This window comes from Cinclus cinclus, chromosome 23 (genome assembly GCF_963662255.1).
Source record: "Cinclus cinclus chromosome 23, bCinCin1.1, whole genome shotgun sequence".
NCBI lineage: Eukaryota > Metazoa > Chordata > Aves > Passeriformes > Cinclidae > Cinclus > Cinclus cinclus.
In genome coordinates, this window is record NC_085068.1 from 5285614 (window position 1) to 5309849 (window position 24236).

The window sequence follows — 24236 nt, forward strand, 5'->3', positions numbered from 1 at the left end:
TCTAGTCCCGCTCCCGCGTACCGGGATCCCGTGGATGGGCGGCCGCGGGCCGGCCCTGCCCTGGCTGGACCCGTGTGCGTCGCCAGGCGGGTACGAGCCGGGCCGTCCCCACCCACGTGTGTTTGTTGCGCGGGGTTGTGTGTGCTGGCTGTGCGGGGTCCGTGTGGTGTGTTCCCGCACGATGCGTGTCTCCAGGTGCTCCAGCCCCGCGCCCGCCGTAGTTGGCGCCGAGAGGCAGCGGCGACCCCCGGGAGGCGATGGGTGAGTGGGAACGGGTGTTCCGGCAGCACCTGCCGCTGCCGCCGCACCCGCAGCGGGCCCGGGCCCGGCCCCCGCCCCGCTCCACCGCGTTCCGCTGCGTCCTCAAGTACCTGCACGGCGCTGCCCTCTCCCAGGTAGGGGCGATCGGTCCCGCGACGGGACCCTGGCAATATCTTGCTGCGCACGTTGTTTATGCCGAGTCTCACTATTCATAGAATCATGAAATAGTTTGGGTTGGAAGGGACCTTACAAATCATCTCCTTCCACCCTCCTGTTATGGGTAGGGCTGCTTTCCACTAGACCAGGTTGCCCTCTCCAACCTGCTGGCTTTGAACTCTTCCAGGGATGGAGCAGCTGCAGTTGCTCTGGATGACCTGTGCCCGTGCCCCACTATCCTAACAAGGAGGAATTTATCCCTAAGATCAAACTTAAATTGCTCCTCTTTAAGCATACCCCCTTCCCCCGCCCCTGTATTCTCTCACTTTCTGTGGATTTACAAAGTCACCCACCATTTTTTTTCTAAGCCCCTTTCAGCATTCATGTCCATGTGTGTGGGCCTGAGCTCCCAATGGTGGCTTTTAAAACAAGGTGGTTTTGGGAGGAACTAACTGGAAATCTCCCAGAAGCACAAAGTTGTTTCAGTCCCATGCCTTATTACCTGTAAATCTGAGTTAGCATTTAATTAATTTTTCATTTTGTTTTTTGTTAGTTTAGGTAAGTATATTTAAATTAATTTTTCTGGATAGCACTTTAACATTAATTGCCTCTATATTCTGTGCATAATGCTCAATTTTCACACTTTTCCTTTGCTCCATCAGCCTCTGGATTGGAGGCAGGTTCTGTAGCAATGCATGAAGCTGTCTGTGGCCATGTGCTTTATTTGGGCATCCCTTAAAAAACGGGAATAATCTCTCTTACCAGAGTGTGTTCTGAGCTTTGGGGATGCTGAGCTTACCTGTCCCCGAGTGTCCCCAAAGCTGGTGCGTTGTGCCTTGCAGGGAACCAAGTACCAGCTGCGCCTCTCCCTTTTTGATGCCACCTACCACCACTTCTTTGGGAAGACGTGGAGGAGCAGCTGGCGAGCTGCCAGCGCTGCCCCACCGCGCTCAGCCAGGGCGACGTTCAATGAGGTGGGGGCTGCCAAGGGTCTGGGGAACATAGAACCAAATCCTTTCCCATCCCAGTGCTTCCTGACCTTTTACCCAGGGTGCATCCCAGACACTGCCTATTTATTAAGCTTTGTGTGTGGTTTATTGGGGGAACTGGGGTGCTGAGTTTCCTCTGAGGCTGGTGCCACCGTGGGAACAGTGATGTGCCACCGTGTGCCACCTGCTGTGTTCGGAGCTGGCGACAGAGAGCAGTGTTCCCCCACAAGTGGGAAGGAAGGGAAGGAGCAGCTGCCCACCCTCCTGCACAGCGCTTCTTTCTCCTTATCTGGGAACTGAACTCTCCCAAAGCCGTGCGTCCATCTGCCGCTGATACTAGCAAATATCCCTAAATGGGGAGATCCTGCTGCCCTGTAGCATGACCTATGTTTTCCAATTCATAGCTCCTGTTCCCAGGAGCTCCTCAGTGCCACAGGTGAAGTGCAGCACAGCTCAGCCCCGTTCTCTTCCTTCCTTTACTCTGTCATCAACAGTGACATTGAAGGGTGTTGGCATGTGCGCTTCTCTCCCTAGTGTTTCAATACTGTCCCTCCCAGGCTTGTTTTGAAGAGGGTTGGATTAAAACTAGGGCAGAGAGTTGAATGCTGGGAGGAGCTGCTTTTCCAAATACGTTCCCAGCATCTGCAGGCTTCCTGGGTGTTTGCCATGTGGTTGGGAGCAGTTGTCAGGGTTTTGGGGTGTTGGGGGACTGTTTTACAGCCTCTCTGTGGTGGCTGAACTGCGTTGCCTGTCCATGCAGCTGCAGGGCTTGAGGTCTAACAGAGGACGGGTGATCTGCATGCGGGGTGGGATCTTCCAACTGTGGGAAAGTCAGCAGCTCAATGTTAGGAACAATTCAGGTGGAGCTGGAATTGATTTGTGACAGGCAGGGAGGAAAGTCGCTACTCCTCTGCCTGCGTGTACTGTGTGCATGCTCACCAGCCTCACCAGAGCAGGGAAGGTGTGAGGACAGGGATGTGTGGTGGGTTTTGTCCTCAGGGTCTAGGGGAGAGGAATGCAGTGACAGAAATGTGAATGCTGGCATTCAGGAGGGGCCCTCAAGCTCAGTGGCACAGGGGATCCCCTGTCAGGGCTCCCTGTGCCTTTGCCGGGTGAGCCTTGCTCTTCAGGCACAGCAGTCAGGTTGTTAATCCAGCACCTTGCAATAAAGGCTAATGGAATAATGATTTATATCCCAGGCTTGATGTGGGAATGTGTTTATCTGTTATTCGTTCCTGACAGTCCAGATTGCAGAAAACATTTTCGCTGAAACACTGGCAATGAGTTTTTAATAGAAAGATTAACCTAGCTTTAAATTCTGGGTCCTGGGGAGGTGACCTGTGTCCTGTCCCCTTCTGCCCTTAGGTGCAGGCTATTCCCATGTCCCTCCCCAGGAAGGTTTCTGGCTCCTTTTTCCTGCTCTAATGCTGTAACTCGGATGCATTGAAGCCCCACGCATTTGGGGTCTACAGCCTGTGAGTTGCTCTAGAAAATGCGTTGCTTGAGACTTAAGGGCTGAGATTTTGTAGCAGTAATTTGCCATTAAACTTTGTAGCCAGAAGTAATTTGCCATTAACTTCTGTCTGGAAGTTTTATTGGATGTTCTGGTTGTGCCACTGAGTGTCCCAGCATAACAGACATTGCTCTGCCTGCAGCTGCCACTGCCAGCTCTGAAATAGTCCATCTTTTTCCTTTCTTGTCCTAGGTTGTTTATTTCCACACCTCCTTGAACCACCCTGGCATTGCTGCTGTTGTGGAAGTGGTAATGACAGCTGGGAAAGGGGATGGGAGCTCTCAGCATCTTTCCTGCGGCTTTGGAACCATCCCCCTCTTTCATGGCGGGTCAGAGGTGACAAACCCAGCCACTGAGGACAGAGCGTAGGTTCCCCTGCTGCTGTGTGACAGGTCACACTAGGAATTGAGGTGGCAACATGCATGGCTCCTCTGGGGGGGGGGGGGGAGGGGTTGGGGGCAGGGAAGGGTGGTCCTAGGGCTGCAGAAACCGAGACAGCATTTAGAATCCTGGAATTCTTCACTCTGGGGAAGCAGTGATGAGTTTGGAAGGGATGCCTGTCCCTTCTCTAAAGGACAGGGTTTTTCCAGCATGGGTTGAGTGGGTTTTGCTGCTGAGCAGGGGCTTTGTGGAAGATGAAGATGTGCTTCAGGGTGGATTTACTGGCTGCTGCACATGTGCTCTTTGCTTTCAGGCTGAAGCTGTACCATGGGACGCCACGTGCCTTACTGCACCCACGCTTCCAGGACCCTGTGGAAAGTAAGCAGCAGCCAGACATGGTCCCTTCTTGGCGGCTTCTCTTACCCAAATGTGTGTTGTATGTGTCTTGATGTGAGACGTGGTCCATGCCCTGTACTGCTCAGTGGATGTGCCTTACTTCCAGCTGGGAATAGCTTGGCTGGGCAAACACAGGTTTTTCTTTGCTCCTAGCACATGTATTCACAGATAATGATTCATTCAACATTGGGGCTGTGAAGCTATCTCCTCAGTTTTGATCATTTTGGGATGTTTTGTTTTCTTCAGAGAATAAATACATGACAGTAATGGAGAAGAGCCACCTGCAGTATGCCCTGAAGTCCCACCAGCCCCTGGAGGCAATATTTCACCTCCTTCCTGAAAACCTGCTGATATCTGGGCTGCAGACTGTTCCTGGTTTGCTGCCGGCACGTGGAGATGCAAGTAAGGGCTCTTTCCCTTTCCTGCTGCATGTGCTGCTCCTGCTTTAAGGCAGTGGGTCCCTGGGAGGCTGTGGTCAGGTTGGGCAGGGCACTGGGATGGGATTTGTGGGAGCACAGTGGTTTCTCTGCAGTGTCTGTCCTTCTCAAGAGCATCTCCCCTGTGTGGGGCCACAGCCTTCATGCTCAGAACTCAGTCTGGAATCTGTCAGAATGGCTCAGTCAGTTCCCTGTCCGTTAATTGCTTTCCTTCTGGGAAGCTGCTAGGGATAAGTGATGGTTGGTTTAATTACAGTCGTTCAGTGGAATCTTAGAAACCACTTTTGCAGCTTGTTTAAACTCCTCAGAGGCAAGTCCAACATCGCTGGGGCCTGGCAGGTTTGGGGGGATGAGCTCTTGCCTGCTCGGCTTTTGTTAATCTCTTCTTATGGCACATTTCCCTTTGAGCTTCTGGAATTAAAATACGTGTGCTGAAGATTCAGAGGGCAAAAAACTCCTCACAGTTCTGCAGCCTAGTTATTCTTCAGCTTCCTGCCTGGAAAACCTACTGCTGATGGCTTTGGGGTAGTAACTGTTGGTACTGAAGCTGAGCAAGGTCTTGAAAGCAGCTGAGTCCCTGCAGGTGTTCAGGCCCATGCTCAAAGCTGAGTGGGCAGTGCCACTGCTGGCACTGCAGAGCACCCAGCACAGCACTGGTGGCTTTCTGTTTGCTTGGGAAACCTGTGGCCACCACCTTGTCTTTCAGATGACTGCTTGCAGAAGCCCCGGCTGATGAAGACTGTCACCTGCTATCTGGAGCGGCTTTTCATCCGGTTGTACCCTTCCCTGGAGGAGTTTGAGGAGGAGCTGTTGGATTTACTGAACAGCGATCGCTTACTTCAGGTAAGTAGAGTGCTCTGAGGGTGGTGAAACCCTGGCACAGGTTGCCCAGAGAAGCTGTGGCTATCCCATCCCTGGAAATGTCCAAGGCCACGTTGGATGGGGCTTGGAGCAACCTGCTCTAGTAGAAGATGTCCCATGGTAGAGGGTGCAACAAGTTAATGCTTAAGATCTCTTTCAACCCCAACCATTCTGTGATTCCATGATTCTAGGTACTGCCAATGTGGTTGGGACTGGGGAAGGCACAGTGTAGAGCAGTAATTCTCATGTCTGGAATTATGAGTGGGGTGAAAAGTGCCAGATAAGTGATATTCATGCATTTGTTTCTCTTGGAGTCTCCATTTTTTTTTTTTTTTCTGTGAAAGCATTTAGCTTGTTTCCCTATTGGATTAGTTCATGTGTGCTCTGTGTGGGCTTTGTTTTGAACATCCAGACAGTCATAAGCAGAATTTGGGATTGCTTTGCTGTGGGAAATGCAGAGATGAGATGCAGTGTGTATTGAGTCCATCTCTTTAGTGGCCACTGGCTGAGTCCTTTCTTGCCAGATTTGCTCCAACTCTGCCATAAAGACAAAATATTTTAATATCTATCATCTGCTGGGGGAATAGGTCCTGCTTCTCGAGTTTCTAAAGGGTTGCCTGAATTCTTCTGGCTGTGGTCAGCACAGGGAATGCTGCCCAAAGTGGAAAACATTCCTGTCACAGGCTAACACGGCTCCAGATGGTGAAGAGGTGGTGGTTCGGGAGCGGCGGCTGCACATTGGTGTCCACAATGGCCTGCGCTTCGTCCGGGCACCGCAGGTTGTCGTGCTGGTTCCAGACGTGGAATTGTCACCAGGTGGCTGCCAGAGGGTGCCCAGCTCTGGAGCCAGGTAAGGGGGAGCCTCTCTGCTGCCAGTGCTGCTTCCCTCCTGCCTCGGATATCTCCCACAACCATTTCTCCATCCTGCACAGGGGTGCAGGTCAAGCCCTTGTGCTGAGGAGCCGCATCCAGCTGAGTGAAATGGTTCCTCACCCAGCTTTCGAGGTCTGCTTCCAGCTGGAATATGTCTTCTGCAGCATGGGGAGAGCTGGTGGGAAGGTAGGGCTGAGAGTGTGTGTGCCTTGTCTCTGTGCCTGTGAAAGAGCAGGGATCCATTCTGGAGGAGTGAGCCCTGCTGAGGAGCTCCTTCCTCAGCCCCTGTTTCACCATCCTGCTTCTCTAAGTCATAGTAGCTCCTTGTTGTATGGCTATGCTGTGTAATGCAGGGCCCTGCAAAGTGTGTGGGTGCCTTCCACAGCACTGCACAAAGCAACCTGCATGGCTTGGTGAATTATTTTAATTACATGTGGTTCCATTTCTCCACTGTTTATATGGAGATGGAGGAATGTAGCCTGCAGCATTCCCATAGTGTTCTGACAAGCTAATTTGGAAAATTTCAGCTCTTTTTGTAATATCAAAAAGGCATTTCTTTGGACTTTGGCATTTATGCTGAAGTGAGTTTAACCTGTCCTGTTTTTTTTTTTTTTTTTTTTTTTTTTTTTTTGGTTTGTTTTTGTTTTTTTTTTTGTTTTACTGTGAATGCTGAGGTTTTTCTGGGTGCTTCAGCCTGACATTCTCAAACTGTAAAGGCAGGAGAAATCTCTGGTCTCTGCAGTCAATATACTTTCACCTACTTACTGATTGTTTACTCACATCTTAGTTTAACCTTTCTGCAGGTTAAACCCAGCTCAATGAGTACTGTGTATCCCCTCCAGACACCTTGTGCTGTTGGAGCCATCAGCTCCTGGCTGGCTGAATTGATGGCCAAGTGTTTTTTAGGAGGCTTTAATCATCCTGCTAAGATATTCATTGAAAATATAGCAAATGCCTCTTATTAAGCTGTCCAGACCCAAAGTGGGAGAAATGGGTATTTTTAAGGCAGGATGCATGTGCTAGACAAGAGGGATTTGTACGGAGAAGGGAGATGCTTAGCTGTGCTGTTGGAAGTTGTTGGGTACAGCTCAGTTGGAAAGTTGAGGCCCAGGGTTCCATGGAGATTTGGGGGTCCAGAGGCAGATCCGTTTGGCTCTGTGGGGAGTGCTGTCTGGGGCAGCAGTGGAGCCAGTCCCTGTGGTGCAGCCCGGGGGCAGAGGGGTTAATCCTAAAGCTGCTTGCAAAGCTGATCACCTTGTCCTTGTCCTCAGCGCCATAATTAGCTGTGAGGGGGATGGTGGGTACTGGCAGAGCCCTCTCCTTTCCGTGCCTGTCCTTTGGTTTGAGAGAGGCAGTGGATGCACTGGGTAAGTGGAAACCTTTCCCCTCTGCCAGCGATAGGAGTCCAACACATATCCCTTCGTGTGGCTGCTTGAGGGAGGGGTTACAGGCATAAGGTCCTGGAAGGTGAAATGTCTTCAGAACGGGATGAAAAGCAGTGGCTTCTGTGATGCCAGAGCCGGGTGTGAGGAGGCGTGGTGGGATGTGAGAGCCAGTGCCTGTCTGGCAGCACCCGTTCCCAGCCCCGGCAGTGAGGTGGGGCTGCCTGGTGCTCACTGTGCTCCCCCACCCCCAGGCCCTGTCCGGCAGTGCCCGCAGTGAGGTGGCTGACATGCGCTCGGTGCGCTGGGCTGTCTGGAGCCCTGTTCCGGGCACCGGTGACACGGACGTGGTCCTGCCCCTGCGTGGTGGCGCTCGCCGTGGCCCCTACCAAACCTTGGTCTACCGGACCCCACTGAACTCCCAGCAGGTAAGGCTGTGCTGGCCACTGGCAGCTTTGCCTCCGGTGTCGGGGTGAGGGAGCTGCTGTCGGAGGCACGAGGGAGGCTGCGTGTAACACACCGTCTGAAAACGTTTTTATTGCCAACTTCAGGGGAAGCACGTGGAGTCTGGGACTGTCCAATTCCATGTTTCCACTGATTCGGAAGAACATCTTGTAACTGCTGCGGAGATCCTATGTAAAGACAGGGACGAGTTGAAGCAGCCTCCTACGCCATCGCTGAGTGAGTGTTTTCCAGATCGCTGACATTTAAAATATAGCGTGTGGCACTGGTGTCTGCTCGGGAGAGAAAACAAGATTTCAGTGAGTTTCAGCAAGCTAGTTATGAATTACTGGAGTGAAGCAAGTTTTTGTCAAGTTGAATTCAGCTCTTACTTTTTAACTTGCAAAATTCCCAAGTGATGATATTGCTGAACCTTGTGCAAAATCCTTAGGGGTTGCCAGCACTGCCCCAGCCCACTCCCATTCCAGGTCACCAGGTGCAGTGGCCACACCAGTAGCACATTCTTGCTGCGGGTACTGCTGCTCCTCTCTCTGGACTCAGAGTCTCTCCAGACATGGGGACAAGAGAGATGCCAGTCATAGGCTGGGGAAAAGTAATCTGTTTGTACCACCACTGAGGGAGTGTGTCAGCAGCCTGGGTTGGGTTGATGTATGCAGGATGTGCTAGTGCCTTGCTGGGGAAGAGCAAGCAGCATGTGCACAGGTGCATCTGTCTATAGTTTGGGGGGCCGTGTGGTTGGGGTTCCAGCACTCCTCCGCTTTATTGGTGATGGAAGGAAAAATGCTGTGGGCTTGGGTTTGGGCATGAGGTTGTGTCCATGCACTGTCTTCCTAAAAATCCTCTTTGGGTTTTTTCTCTCTCATCCCCCTTTTGTGATTAGTGGGAAGCAAACTCCCCTTTCTTTGCAATATGGTCCTGCTGGGGTCTCAGCTGTGTCTCGGGGTGATGCTTTGGACAGGGTGATGCATTGGACCCCAGGCAGCTTTTTTCAGTGTGTGTCAGATCTCCCCAGCTCTCTAATGAGCCACTTGGTGCCACCCCCCGGGCCAAGCAAATGCCCATTATGGTGGCTTGCTGTTCCGTGCCAGCTCCAGTGCTGTGGTGTCTTCCACAAGATGGCAGTGTCACCATGGCTTTGCTGTGACAAATCCTGTGTTTCTGCTAGCAAGGAGCCAGGATTGCTGCTGGGAGGGGCTTTGGAGAGGAAAGCTTTAGGTGGAGGTGAAGGGGTCTGGTGATATTGGGGTTATGTGGGGTTCACCTCCCTGCAGCAGAGGCTGCATCATGACTGATACCTTCCTGGTGCTGCTTGAAAAGTTTTTCCTGGTGCCTTTCAGCTGTAGGTGGTTGAGATGCTGATGGAGTTGTGGTGTGGTAAGGGGAGAGAGAGGCAAGTACTGACACTGAGCTTCCAACCGGGTGGTGGTCTGGAGTGCTCTGGCTTGGGGGAGTGTGCTGGGCTGTGGGCCCTGTCCCTGGTGGGGGGAGATTCCCATCAATTTTCAGGGACAAACTCCCTGGCATTTCCTGGCTCCAGGGGGCTTATGGCACCAGGGAGAGCTTGCAAGTGCAGTGGTGGTCCCAGAGCTGTGCTCCTGCAGCCTGAGTTCCAAGGTGCTGAAGAGACTATTGGGTTAACTTTTTGTAGAGCTCTGTTGAGAAACATGCTGCTGCCTGGCCCAGGATGGGCCAAGAGCTTCTTCTGTCAGCTCAGATGCTGGTGTTGCTGCTATATGTGTCCATCCTCTTCTTAATGCCAGCCAAAGCCATCCTAACTGGAAGGAAACAGTATTTTAGGCATGAGAGAGATGGGGTGGTTTCCTTTACGCAGCAGCCAGCATGAAATAGCTGGGATATATGTGGTGGGGGAAAGCAAATTAAGGTCTCAGCATCACGTGGATGCAGAGATGGAACATCTGTGCCCCTGCTCTGCTGTGAAGGACCCGTGGCTCTACGGTGCAGCAAGCTCAGCTGTGCCGGCATGAGAGAGCAGCTGAATATAAACACAATAAAGCTCCCACCGTTTCAGGGCACAAATGCTCGAGCAGTTGAAGGGAGTGACAAAAAATAACTGAAGTGATGAAAACCTTAAGTATCCTAAAACTTTCACGTATCATTAAGCATCCCACTTAGGCAGCACTGCGTGGCCATGGGGCACTGTGGTGCTGTAAGGGATTGGGGGAGCTGCTGTTTGTGGCAGAGTTAGCCTGATTTACAGCAAAATAATGGATGGATCTGGAGATGTGCTGTGTTAACCCCCAAGCAGCAGTCTTATTGGGAAATAAGTCAATAGAAGGGTTTGGGTGATGGTAAGCTGGTTCACTGCGCTGCCTTCACCTCTAAAATGGGAAAGGGCTGGTGGGAGGACAGGGCAGATTTGGTGACAGTGGGTGCAGCTGCAGTTATGGGGCCTGAGGGTGATGGCTCCTCTACAGCATCTCTCCTGTCCCTCTCCACAGGAGTGTCAACCCCACGGCGAGTGCCAGTCTCCCCACGGAGACCAGGGGTAAGTGTCACGTGCACCAGTGGATGAGGGTGGTGGGCAGCAGCATTCGCCAGGGGATGGCCCACATGTAGGATGTGCTTCTTGACCTATCCCCTGCCTGTTTTCCTGTCTGCTGCAGCCAAGAGGCACCAAGCGTCCTCAACTCCACCTCTTCCAGGCAGCAAACCAGCTCCTGCCTGTGATATGCTGCTGGGAGAGGTTCCCTGTGCTCTTTTCACACCCTAGGAGTGAGGGCAGCTCTGGTTTTTGACAACCCAGATTTGCTGGGTGCTGTTGTCCCGGGTATGTGCTGACAGTGACACATGGTTTGTTTGTGTAGAGCTCCCAGGATTTAAGGAGAACTGTGAATACTGAGAGCCCTCTTTATGCTGTTTTATATCTTGATGCAGGAATCAACGCACGCAAATATTTTTGATGAAATGAAATGCCTCATAAGGCCACATTAAGCAGTTTGATCTTACTGCTGCATGTGCTCATCCCTCTTCTTGCCAGAGAGCGAGCAGCAGGGCAATGGCAGTGGAGGTGCAAACCCTTGTGTGGCCAAGTTGTACCAGTTCTTGGTGGAATGACAACACTGGTGCACGTTGTGGCTTGACTCCTTTAGCACAGAGGAGCTGCTGGCTCAGCTTGCTGCAAGGGTTGCCTCAGGGGGCTGCCTTGGGACTGTGGTGCTATGTTCATGCTTGCCACTCTCTCACCAGCTGTCGGTGTCCCAGCTCGTGGCCTCACCACGGGACACAGGCCAGACCCTGCAGCAGGATGGGGGCATCACCCACCTGGAGGCCAACCTGGGCTCGCCGGATGCAGAGCCCTGTGCCAGTGACCAGCTGCAGGCGCTACCCTTCACCCCACTGCAGCTGCCCATGGCTCCTGTGGGACTGCAGGCATGCAGGTGATGCTCAGCTGCCCTCCCTAGGCTCCTGTGGCCCCATCACCTGCCCTGCCAGGATCCCTATGGCCTCTTTTGTGGAGCTCACCCCTATTTCTCTGTCAGTTCCCATGTGTCCCTCTCTCGTGCTGCGCTGGCACGCCTGCACGCTGCTGGAGTTCCAGACATCCTGGACCGCAACCAGGAGCCAGTGGAAATCTCAGAGCCAGTGGAGCTGGGCAGCTTCAACCTGCGGCTGGAGGAAGCTGACCCTCTGCAAGGCAATGAAATAATCCTGCAGTTCCTGGCTTTTGGCAGGTGGGATGGCAGCTCATGGTCTTGTGTGGGCAGATCCCAAAGGCCTCCTGGGCAGAGTCCTTCCCAAGTTCTGTCAAACCTCTTCCCTGCTTGGGCAGGAGGCATCCTTGCAGAGGCGCCTCTTCTTTTAGCACCTGCTTTTGTCCTTCCTGGGCACTTTTAAGTCATAATCCAGTTATTTTAAGTTGGATCCATGAGCCACAATGTGATGTCAGGGCTCATTAATGCAGGGTTCCTCCAGAAATGCAAATGGAGTTGGAAAAGTTGGCACCCAAGGGGTAGCTTTGGCTGAATAAGGCCCAGCTTCTGTTTTTTCCGTGGCTGGCAGTGTGCTGTGGGAAGGTAACATGCTGCCTTTGCTGGGCACTTCCATCACAGCATATGGCAGGAGACAGCTGGAATTGCGAAGCTTTTTGGAAAGTTAAGGCAAACCGTATGGCCGCTGTCTTCAGAAAAGTCCAAATGCTTGTGATGCTACCAATCTTCTCTCGCTCTTCTGCCTCTTGGCATGTGCCAAATGCACAAGGAGCTGGTGACAGAGTGGCAGTGCCATGCTGCAAGTAACCCCAACCCCTCTCTCTCCTCAAGGGATGCCCAGGGCAGTGCGGAGGGGCTGTGGCCGAGGACTGTCTTCCTCACCTTCCAGTTCTACCGTTTCCCACCAGTCACCACACCCCGGCTGCAGCTGGTCAGCACAGACGGGGGGCTGGCTGCCGGGCTGGCTGTGCCAGCGCAGCTCCTTGTCCGTGTCAATGAGGATGGGACCCTAAACAGTAAGTTCTGCTTTTAGCATCCGTGTGTGGCTGCTCCTCTTCTGTTGGGTGGATGAGAGCTTGCCTCTGGCCCAAGGGATGGGCTGGTGTCTGTTAATAGCAAACCTCTACTGGTTTGCATATCATGAAAAACATTCAAAACATCCAGTGTTTGAAGTAGAACACAGAGTGTCAGTTGTATGAGGTGCACATTGAGGCTTCCCACCCAGCCAAGTGGCCATGTCTGTGACAGTGTGGTGTCTTGCAGGACCACCAGGCTTGCAGCTGAAGTACATGGTGGATCCAGCTTTCCTGCGGCCTGGGGAGCAGCGCTGGTTCCTGCGGTACCTGGCAGAGCACAGCCTCCAGGTTGACATCTGGGATGGAGACTCCCTGCTCCATGTTGGGTCTGCTGCCATTAAACTGGAGGTATTGGTTGGATTGAAGGTCTTTTCCCATGGCTGGTAATGCCGAAGAGCCCTCTGCATCTGTGGAGTGCTAGGGAAGAGCCCTGCTCTCCCTTTGGTCCTGTGTTGAGATGCTGTTGCATTGTCCTTGTGTCTTCAGTAGTGGAGATGCTGTCAGCCCTTCTGTAACTGAGTCTGGTGTCAGCTTGACAAGTCCCTAATCACAGGATTTGTTATCTTTTCCTCCAAAGTGATGACAAAGCATTAACTTTCTTCACCCTTCCCTGGAGCTCTGGCAGTATTCTAGCACTAAGTCCGACAGAGCCAGGACATCCAGTGCCATTCATACCCAGACCCCTTGGCCCCTGCGGGCCAGACTCCTCAGTAACTCATTGTGCCTTGTCTGTCTTTGCCTTGTCCCCAGCCCCTGCTGCGCCAGGGCCAGGTGGCCGTCAGGACCTACCACGAGCTGGAGGTGGCCACGACTGAGTACGAGCCTGACGGGACGGTGATGGGCCGGGAGGCTTTGCGGCACGGCGCCCTGCGGCCCCTCGGTGTCCGTGTGGCTGTGAGGGGCCGCCTCCACCTCTGCCTGGCCAATGTTGGTGAGAACCCACTGCTCGTGTGGCCCAAAGCCCTGGCAGCGTGTGCGGGGCTGTACCTGAGTGAGATCCAGGCTAGTGGGGATGTCATCCTTCCCAGAACCTGCTGGCTGCTTTTATTTAATGTATTTAATTCTGTGTCCTATAAATGTGCAGTGACTCCAGGTTTTAAAATCTTATCTCCAGAGGAGAGATTAGCTCCGTATAAGATATCTTAAATTGTCATTTCCATACTTTGCCTGCAAAGGGCCGATAAGCTCCTGGGAAGGAGAATCTGAGATCCACAACCCAGGGAGTGGTTTAACTCGCAAGGTGACAAAGAAGAGGGAGGAAGACCTAGAGCTGCTGTGCCAGAACAGCAGCTGCCCTTTGATCGGTGTTTTTCCCATCCTCTTTTTGTTTTTTTTTTTTTTTAATTTCAAAATACTGTTAGAAAGAGGATGGCAAAGCTTGGTACCCTTTCCTGAAGGATGGGGACAGGATGTATAGGCTAGGCAAATACCTGGTGGGTTTACAGCCTTATGTGGCTCCACTTGGCACAGCCTTTCTGGGAGTGGAGAAATGCAGCAGCATGTGGTCATGGTGTGGGAGGCAGAACACAGAAATAAAAGCAGGAGCTGGTGAGGGGCTCAGGATGGTGTTTGCTTTCTGTGCTGCTCCATCCCTAGGCAGGTGACTGTGTGACAGAACAGGCTCTGGGGAGTGTGTGGGGCTCTTAGGGCATCACTAGTTTCCAGATATTGCCTCTTGCTCATGTAAATTGGCTGAACAGAGCTGCAGGGAGGTAAAAATTTGCAGTAGATTTTATAACAATGAAAATGGATGGTTTCCACTCACTCCTGTCTTTGCTTGTGGCAGGTCACCCATGTGAGGAGACCCCAGGGCAGCTGCCATCCCACTCCCGCATTGTCACTGCACCAGACAGCACTGTCATCACCCCAGGTGTTAACTGGTGCTCCCTGAACACTCCTGGTGGTGAGTCCTGCTGGGGCCTGGCCTATCCCCCTGTGGGTTGAGGTGGGCAGGGTCTCTGTTGCTGCAGTGCCAGCTGTGGGTCAGCTGCCCCCTCTGTTGCTCTCCTTTCCAGCAGTATTGCGGAGCTCTTGGGGGCTGCAGTATCAGGGGGGTCCTTCCTTGGTGCCATGGTGGTCTCTCCCCACAGGCAGGCGGACAGCATGGGCACGGAGGCTGGTGGATGTGGACAGTGAGCTGGAGGCCGCGCTGCGCAGTCGCCGGCCAGAAGTGAGCCTGGCTCCCTCTGATCACCCTCAGCAAGGCCATGTCCACCCACTGGCTGCAGCACATGGCAGTGGTGTGGCTGCATGAGGGTGCTGATGGCAGGAGGGTGTAGGGCCAGACCCCTGTGGTGTCTCTGGGCTTATGGTCCCTTCTCTCCTGGCAGGGCTGGCCAAAGCAGCATGCCTGGGACCTGCAGGTCATCGATGCCTACCGGGATCATATCAAGGGAGAGAGCATCTACCAGATGCTCAGCCAGGCCATCACAGCCACCCACACTGTCCATGCTGTGCTGGGGACAGCTGAGTTCTTCGAGTTCGCCTTGAAGAACCCATACGGCATCCAGCACACCGTGACCATCGATGTCGACAACCCTGAGCTCAGGTGGGGGCTCCCCTGTGTGTGTGGGAAGATGCCAGGGTGGTACCAGCTCCCTCCCAGTCCTCACCAGCACCTCTGCTGCTCCCTGCCCCAGTGTCATACTGGACCCAAGGGAGTGGCGTCACTTCAAGGAGCTGACAAAGAGTGTTACACCGGTGGAAGAGGATATGTTCCATCTCAGTGATGACCTCAAGCCTCAGGTCTACCTGCGCCCCAGTGAGACTGTCCACATCCCCTTCAAATACCAGACCTTCTCTGCAGACCCCGCTGTGGTTGCAGCACAGGTAGGCATGGGCCCCTGTTTTGAGCTGATCCTGGTACAAAGTGTTGCCAATGCAGAACAGGCTGGAACAGCCATGGGGAGCAGCAGGAGCTGCTGTGCCCTGAGGGAACTCACTCTTTCATCCTGCAGGGGCCGGCTGGGCTGGGCACTGGTGCCAGTGAGAATGCTCACTCCCTTGGGAAGAGTGGGGCCAAGCAGTCAAAGCTCATCCAGGTTAGGGAGTCAGGTGAAACACTGCTTGAGGGGCTGTGTGGGAGGAGCAGAATCACTGGAAAACGCCATCCCTCTCCTGCTGGCCCCCGGGACAGGTCTCCTTCCAGGTGAGCGGGGGAAAGCCCATTGCACTCCTGCGGGTGAAAGTGGAGCCACAGCCCCATGTGGTGGACCAGACCTTCCGCTTCTACCACCCAGAGCTCACCTTCCTGAAGAAAACCATTAGGCTGCCTCCCTGGCACACCCTCCCTGGTGAGTCCGTGGCGTGCCTGGCGGGGCTTGGGCTCTTCCCCGTTAGTCAACATCCATAGTTCATGGAGCCTTTCAGGAGGCACAGCAGCATCTAGGGAACACATTGTTGCTTCCTCACCCCTTCATGGCCCTGGGCTCCTCGCTTGCTCTCCATCCATCTTTCTCTGTTAACTTCAACCTGAATTCCCTACACCCATGTGGTTTGCTGTAGTCTAGAGTGAGGGGTTCTGTGTGCAGCTGTGTGGGGTGCAGGAGGGAGGCACAGATAGAGGAAATGTTGAAGGTGGTTTCCTTGTCCCTTGTCCACAGGCACGCCTGTGGGGGTGTCGGGCGGGCAGCCTGAGATGTTTGTTCGCTGCAGTGACCCCGACATAATTTGTGAAACCAAATCCTTGGTATGTTATACTTTGGCATTGCTGTTCCTTGCGTCCTTCTCCTGCAGATTGTTTGGGTTGGCAGAGAGCTGCCGATGTGGGTGCAGCCACAGAGCATCTCTGTGTACCAGCCTGTGGCAGTGACACAGTGGCAGCGATGAAGCTGCATTTGCTTTTTATTCCCAATTAAAAGGAGCTGCATTATTTTGGCGGGGGAGGCTGAGCGTTGCCCCTTATCGCATCATGCAGCAGCCTGTGCTCACTTGTTCTTTTGAGCAAGTACCAGATGATTCAGACGCTGGGGGAAAGCAGCCTTTTGTTGGGCTGGGATAGACCTTCCTGCTGCTCGGGGTATCCGCAGGCGTTGGCAGCGCGTGGTGGGACAGTGTGTCCTTGGGGTGCACGGCAAAGCCTGTCCCTGCTGAAGGATGCTGGGGTAGTGGGGCAGCTCCATGCCCAGCCCTGAACCATCCCACTCCCTCCCCAAGCAGGAGGCTCTCCTGGGCTGGCTCCACAACAGGACGGGGTGGAAGGGAAAAATAAGCTTGGGCATGTCCATGTGAATGGCGACTAGGGATAGTTGCTAATTGCTGTTGTGGAAATGAGTTAGTATGGTAATTGGATTAGGGCTTGTTATAAAACTTGCAGAAAATTTGCCAAAATTTGATTACAGATACAGACCTGGAATGCGATACTCATTTGTATCCTCTTTTGTAATTAAAAATACTGGGAGAGCTCAGCCAAACTGTATAATAACTTAATAACATTGTTTAACAAGGTACTGAAACATCTGCTTTCATAAGGGAGATGGTGGTAGTTCCCCCATTAATGGGAAGACTCCCCTGGGGTCTTCATTAGCTGGTCAACTGCTGCGACAATGCTCTGTTGTCTATGCAGGGGCCTGGTGAGCCACAGGACATCTTCCTCAAAGTAGCCGGAGGACCAAGCCCGCAGATCAAAAAATTCTTTGTTGCTATTTATACGTAAGTAGCAGGACCTCAAAAGGGTGGGGAATGTTGACTCCCATGGTATATGGCAAGCCCTGTCTGTCTGTCTGTGCACAGGGACGCCTGGCTGGCAGCACCTGTCCAGATCTGGCAGTTCTACCTGCACTCGCTGCAGCGCCTGGACGTCGCCTGCACGGCCGGGCAGCTCACTCGCCTCTCCCTGCTGCTGCGTGGCACTGCAGCCCCACGGAGGGTGCAGGCCTTCACCTCCCACCCCCAGGAGCTGGAGGTAACCCCCGTGGTGGGCTGAGGGTCAGCCCAGAGAAACCCCCTCCAGAAAGCAAAAGGCAACCCACATGGATTTGTGAACATCCAAGAGCCGTAAAGCGTTTGTGATAATTATCTTTTGATTAGAGCTGTCATGTGTAGGATCATTGGCGCGAAACCCCGGAGGGCAAATTATCTGTGTTAATGAGACTGTCTGAAGACTCTCAATTTCTTTAGAATTCGTTTGTCCGTAATTGGAAATGTGAATAATAAAAGGCAGAAAAAATTCCATTGCTGTCCTATAAAGGAAAGGCAAAAGCTCCCCAGGCAAAGCCTGTGTGGTGGAACCCGTAGGCTGGGGAGGCCCTGGATGTTCCTGAGTGGCTCTTCTCCTTCCTGACATGAATTAGTCCCAGAGTATTCCTGGGGCTGAGGGGTATGGGATTCAGCAGTGGCAGAATAGGGGGTACAGGTTTTTAAGAGCAATGGGGTCTAATTGATGCTCCAAGCTGGACTTTTCAGGGCTGTGATCAGCTGTTGTGGGTGGCTGTACCTCCAGGTGTTGTTCCACAGGTGGATCCCAGCAGTGCCTTCCTCCTCCCTGCCAATGGCATTCAGGACCTATACATCGGTGTGAGGCCACGGCGGGCTGGGAGCAAGTTCATCTACCTCAACCTGGTGGATGTGGAGTCCCACCAGCTGGTGTCCTCCTGGCTGCTCTGCCTGTCCTGCAGGCAGCCTCTCATCTCCAAGGTATGGCAGCTCTCGCCACTGCGAAACGTGGTGATGGCACTAGATCAGTGGTTGCAGTTCAGCCAATAACTTGGGGCTGTCTCCTGCTTCTTCGTCTCTTTCCATCTGTGTTTTTTTTGGCACTTGCCACCATAAACACACATTTAGCCCTTGGGGTACTTGAATAATCTCACTGAAGCCCCTGGTAAAATGTCTTTTAGGCTGTTTTGGAGGCAGCCCCACGCTGAGGAGCAGCAGCTCGGAAGTATTCCCAGTTGTGAAATTAGAGCTGCAGCATGCTGCTTTCGATTAGCGCTGTGCTGGCAGAGGCCTTGCCTCAAAGACAGAAAATGAGATTTCCTGGCTAATGTGTTCCTTCTAAAAATGTTTTCCTGAACCCCTTGATCCTGGGAAAGGTTCAGATTGGCATTTACACCGATGCCCCATGGTCATGCCACATGCTGCTTGTGCTGTGGGGTGTTAAGAGAATCAGAGTAGTTGGGGCTGCAAGGGGCTGTTCAGGGTCATCAAGTCCATCTAGTTATCTGAGCACCACAGCTTTTCCTGGGAATGTGAAGGAGCTGGCTAGTCTCTGCTGCTCTCCCAGCCCTTTGTCCTTTGCACTTGTAATTAATTGTTACTCCTTTTGATCGAAGCTGGGTTCTTTCTGCTGTCTGGCAGAGCAGATGTGAGGTGTGGGAGGGGAGGGCAGTGTGTGGGAGGCAGTTCTGTGTGGTGGGTTTGGGGGAGTTCCTATTGTTGCTGCTGCCCACCCTGCTATCTGTGCCACCTTGCCACGGTCCCTGCTTGCCCCACAGGCCTTTGAGATCTCTCTGCCTGCGGGAGGTGGGAAAGGCTGCAACAAGCGCATCACCTACACCAACCCCTACCCCTCACCCCGGCTCTACTTCCTATGCACCAACCGCCCCGACCTGCTGCAGTTCAAGGAAGATTCCTTCGAGGTAATGTCCTGCTGCCAGCACTCTCCTTGTCAGGCCCCTCGTCTGGGCAGACCTGGCAATGCTGGGTGGTTGCTAGCCTTGAGGGCCACTCTGGCCAGAGGAAGATGGGCACATGAAGGGGCCTGGCCAGGTGCTGCTGCCTCCTCTGGCCCTCTCTCCTGCAGGTGGCCGGAGGGGAGGTGTACACCATAGGTCTGCGCTTCGCCCCGAGCCAGACTGTGGGGGAGGAGGAGATCCTGATTCACATCAATGACCACGAGGACAAGAACGAGGAGACATTCTGCGTGAAGGTCCTGTACCAGTGAGGCAGCCTGCCCGTCACTGCAAAGCTGCAGGTTCCTGTGCCAGCCCAGCAGCTTCATCAGCACCGCCTCAGGGGTGCCTGTGTCTGTCTGAGGGTGGTCATGACCCCTGTCCCCAGGCTGTCACCTTGCCAGGCTGGTGTCTGTGTCAATGGGATCCCCAGGCGTTGCTGTGAGTGCTGGTGCTGCCGTGTAGCTCCATCCACACAAAATGAGATGAGTGGATGTGTTTGTTATGGCACTTTGTGACTGCAGGATCTGTATTTTTAAGTGTGATGATATTTTAGGCACTTTGAATCTTTTTTTAACTTGAAAAGTTTGCAGATTTGATTCTGCGGAGTATTTTTAAAGTATTTTGTATTCAACGGTGAGTTTTGTACACATTAAGGCAGTTCTATGGGAGTTTTGATACTTTTTACTCATCCTTGATCCATAAAAATTGCTGAGCACAACTGTCAAGAGTGTGGCAGCATTTTCTTCCTGGGGAGGTGGAAATCTGCAGCAGCCTTGTCCTGTGGAGATAAGTCCTGGAGGTGCCCTGTGTCACCCCCATCCCCTGGAGCATCCTGGGGGTCAGAGCAGGGACTGTGAGTGGGACTGGGAGGATAGGGCAGCCCACCAGCTCTGGAAATGCTGTCTCACTCTCCACAGGCCTGAGGCTGGTGAATTAGTGGCCCCGATAAAGTCGGGTGCCGAGTTCCTCTGCCTCCCTTGCACTGATAGGAAATGACATCTCATATTTTAGAAATGATTATACCGTCTGCAGCACAGAGAGGCCCCGAAGTTGGGTTATTAAAGTAGATTAGCTGAATAATTTTTATTACATTTTCACACAACGGTACTTCTTGAGGCTTATGAATGAGCTGGTGCTATACCTGCAGCACAGGCAGCTCGAGTGGTGAATGATGTGCCAGCATTCAAGGGATGCCAGCACAGGGACTCAAGCTGAGCTGGTGCTTGAATGGCGCTGCTTTCTCCTCTGCAGCACACATCTGTGGCCTAAAATCTCCAGAACTGTCATTAAGAAAAGTTGATAAAAGTTTCCCCGTAGGAAATGCAAATGTCTTGTCCCAGCTGCTTGACATTATGGCCATGGCTGTTGGAATTGCTTCGTGGGGGCAGCTTCCTGGGTTCCCACTTGTTAATTAAGTCATCCTTGCTAATGACAATGAACTCAAGCACCCGTGCCTGGCATGCAGCTTGATGGGTCTGCTCTTCCCATTTGCATTCATGTCAGGAAAGAAACTGGATTCCAGTAATGACAGAATTAATTTGCCCTAAAAATCTCGATTTGTGTCTCATCACCGAGGTGTGCAGGGAGGGGAAGGATTGAAAAGCCCTTTCCATGGGTTCAGTAATTCTTGGGGGTGTTGTCCCTCTTGGAGCATTTGCAGATGAGACCTTTTGGGGACTGGAGTGTCACTGCAATGCTGAAATGGCAACAGAGGAGTAAGGAGAGCAGGGAGACCTGGCCCCGGCACTGGGCTAGGGAGGGGCAACTGAAAAAATGGCAACTAGTAATGAGAAAACAAGGTAAAAAAAAAAAAACAACAAACGACCATAGGTGTTGGGGGCAAAACTCCTGCAGCAGCTGAAGGCCCTTGGGAAACTGGCTGTCAGGATGCCCAAGCCTCAGTAGGGTTTGCCGCCAGCCCAAACTTTTAAACCCAGCTTGTTTTCCCCATTATGAGGAGGAAATTGTGACTGCCTGAGAACCCTCTAATTAAACAAAGCTTCACCATAATATTTGCTGGGAGCTTGCCAGCCCTGTAATATGACATTACCGGGCATCTTTATTAGCTGAAATGAGTATTTAGTGCCTCTGCCAAACCAAAAGCTGATTGAGGCGCATGGAAGCAGCATGGCAGCATCCAGCAAAGACTCCTGCAATCTCTTGGGAGCTTTCCACTGAAACAAACTCTTTCTTGGTTATTTCCATGTCACCCAAATCCAGCCCAGCAGCCCCAGCATGGGAGTTTGGGAGGTTTATTCCCTGTTTCTCCCACTTGTCTCTCTGAAAGCGCATCACTGACTTGATAAAACCTGATTTAATGGTTACAAAACCCAGAGATAAAACTGCTCTTAATGGATTTCTTTAAGATCAAGGCTGTCAAATAAGAGGCTCAGAATCCTTTCTACGGTGAGAGCGCCTATATTAAGTGCACTCAATCACACCCAGGCGAGGGTTCCATAAGTGAGACAGTGGCTGGAGGAAATGCATTTTATTAGTGGCTCTGCAAAAGGAGGCTGGCAGGAGGGATGAGAAGCCGCTGAGCAGCAGTGGTTGTGCTCCCATTCAGCTGCAATGGGTGGGATGTAAAGGGCTTTGCAAAGTACATCTCACTCCCTGTTTAGACCCGCAGGGAGGAGGGTGATGAGTGCCATGGTGACATCGAAGGAGCTGGCCTGGGGGAGAAGAGCCCCCAGGGAAGGATGCTCACCTGGAGATGGTGCTCACAAAACACACCTCAAAATCCACATGGACTGATGGAGATGTGTGGCATCCAAGGGGGTGATGGTCAAAGGCTTTTGGGGGTGTCAGATGGGAATCACCCCAACCAAAGGGACTGGTGGAAGGAGAGGGACCTTGGCAGCTGTGGGCAGACCGAAGCTTAAAACACAGATTAGTTTTTCATAACAGTTTGCAGCTCCATAATGAGAAATTTGCAGCAGTTCTAAACTGCCGGTTGCTTTTAAATAATTTCCTGTCTTTCTGTCTCAGGCTTGACATTTGATGATGAATTGAGTCTGTGTTCATTTACCCACTGATTTACTGTACGGAGGTGGGAAACCGCAGCCACCTTAGTGAAGGTCAACATGAAGCATTTGCCTGTAATTTCCAAATACTATTAAGGTTTTTAAATCAACTGTGTGGGTGCTGTAGGCAGTGAAGGCCCCTCTTGCAAGGCTGATGCTGCAGTGGATTCTTCTGGGTGGTGAGAATGGGTTTGTGGGAGCCAGAGTGGATCACTTGCCTTGTCAGCCTGAGGGCACATCAGACTACACCCCAAATTTATGCTTGGAGAACACTTGATTTTAGGGGTACAGAGATCTGGGCACTGACAGCTGCTCCTCACCTCCCAGCCCAGATTAGCATCGGGTTCTCATGCTGCCTTCTCGTGGCTCCCCGAACCTTGCACTCATTCCTGGGAAGTTGGAGGGAGCTGGCCCACGGCTTCCCCTGAGATGCCAGCTTTGTCTCCTGCTGCAGGACCCGCTTGTTTGCGGCTGTGGATCTGTTTGGAGGGTGTGAGCAGGAGGTTTGGCTTCGCAAATGTCACACAGATCTTATCTCAGGGGAAACATCCTTCAGTAATTACAGTAAATGAAAAGTCCTGGAAACAAAGCCCTGGAGGCTGCAGCCTTCTGTTTATCTCCAAAGTCTGAAGTATGCATGGAGGGATCTCGGAGCAGGAGGTGCCAGTGGCTGCAGTCCCCGTGGTGTGGGGATGGTGTCAGGGTTTGCCTTCACCCAGGGTGCAAGCAGCAGGATGCTCTGAGCTCTGCCTGCATCAATCTGCCCCCTTGCTGCAAATTAATAAACAAATTCAGAACAAAAAAAGTCTCTTTATGGATAATTTGTGCACAGAAAAGGGGCCAAATGAATTAAATACATCATTTGCTGCTACACTGGTCCTGTTCGAGTCCCTGCCTTTCACAGCAACTTTTCAAACCTAATGGTATCAGATACCCTTTTGGCACCCATTTTCAGAGCCACAGCCCCCCGCCCCCCCCCGCTGCTCCTTAATGCAGCTCATCTCCAGCTATGGCTCCCAGGACCTCTGCCAAATCAGCACTTCAAATTAAAGTCTCCCCCACCTCTCCCTGGTTTCCATGGAGATCCAAGTGGATGCTCCCTTCCTTCCTCTTGAACCGATGTAGAGCCCCCTCCTGCGGGCTGGCCCTTGCGACGCCTGGGAGTCTCTGAGCATCCAGCAGTTCTGCAGCTGGCTTTGCCATGTGCAGCTGCTGGCAGACCTGGTGGCTTCAGTCCTGGTGTGCTGCTGGTGACCCTGTCCCAGTGCCCCATTCCAAAGTGAAGCATTCCAGGCATGCCGGGAGCAGGTTCCCAGTATAAATTTTCCTCCCATGTTGGAGCTGATCCCACCTGACTCCCCAAGAAGCTTGGCCAGCAGAAACTCTTCTCTGGTGGGAATCGGCTCCACAGCTGAATGAGGACCAGGCTGGTTTGTTTGTAGCACCTTTATCTAAACTATGAGTAGGCTTCTGTTGTCTGAACACAGATTTCCCAAGCACTGCCTGGAGCTGTTTGGCCAAGGCTGCTCCAGCAGTGGGAATGGTGGCGGGAATGCCCTTGCACGTGTGCAAATGAATGGGCAAATAGCTGTGAGATCTAAGGAATGACAGTAATTAGGGAACAAAATTATTATTAATGTACTAATTTACCTGGGAGCCAGGCTGTATGTAATTACAGTCTGGGATCATGATAAGGTTAATGCATTTACCTTCCTAGGTATTTATAGACACTTGGAATTGTTCTCTCTGTGAGAACCACATGTGCACGTTCCTGGCCATGTGGGTCTGTCAGCCGAAGGGGGCTTGGGGAGGTTTATTGCTCTTTGCTAATATTGCTCACAGGAGGGTTTGGGACAGCAGTGATCCCAGCTCTGTGTCCCTGGGGAATCTTGGGGGATGCTCACCAGAGGGGATGCATCCTGCTGCTTCCCAGAGCTTCTTGGATCAGGGCCAAACAAATTTTCTGTGGTGTATAAATCTGAGGGAAACTGTCTTGGGGGCCACCAGCATCTGGCATTTGGTTGCCTGGAAATCCTCCCAACCTTCAGGCTCAGCAGTGCTGCATCAGCTGCCCAGGCTGGCAGAGGGACCACCCAACCCAACCTGTTCGTGCTTAACAAATCAGAACTTTGCAAACGCCTCGGAAACTTTCCAATACTGGCAAAAAGCCTCTACCTGTGAGGATGCTGTTCTCCACGCCAGGTCCACGTGTGTCCTTTGGCAGTCACTGCTCAAGCTGCTGTGGACATGGGTGCCCCAGAAATGCCAGGCTGGAGCAGGGCTGCTCACCCACACAGCAGTGGGTGGGAGAGCCCAGGGGCTGCTGCCACAGTGTTGAGCATCGCTTTGGCATGGTTGTGAATAAG

At 52.6% G+C, this 24236-nt stretch overlaps 1 protein-coding gene across 1 annotated transcript; it reads left to right on the forward strand.

Moving 5' to 3' along the window:
- Nucleotides 1-257: 257 nt before the first annotated feature.
- Nucleotides 258-19536, forward strand: NPHP4 (nephrocystin 4). The gene is made up of 28 exons (XM_062507541.1): nucleotides 258-395; nucleotides 1260-1391; nucleotides 3112-3284; nucleotides 3614-3678; nucleotides 3943-4098; nucleotides 4840-4976; nucleotides 5678-5844; nucleotides 5927-6053; nucleotides 7504-7677; nucleotides 7801-7930; nucleotides 10171-10217; nucleotides 10919-11109; nucleotides 11212-11403; nucleotides 11992-12176; nucleotides 12424-12584; nucleotides 12987-13167; nucleotides 14023-14139; nucleotides 14327-14406; nucleotides 14567-14784; nucleotides 14876-15065; nucleotides 15194-15277; nucleotides 15373-15529; nucleotides 15839-15924; nucleotides 16801-16886; nucleotides 16968-17139; nucleotides 17691-17870; nucleotides 18668-18811; nucleotides 18976-19536. The coding sequence occupies exons 1-28, from the start codon at nucleotides 258-260 to the stop codon at nucleotides 19114-19116; spliced, it is 4011 nt and encodes a 1336-aa protein (XP_062363525.1). The 3' UTR covers nucleotides 19117-19536.
- The last annotated feature ends 4700 nt before the right edge of the window (nucleotides 19537-24236 follow it).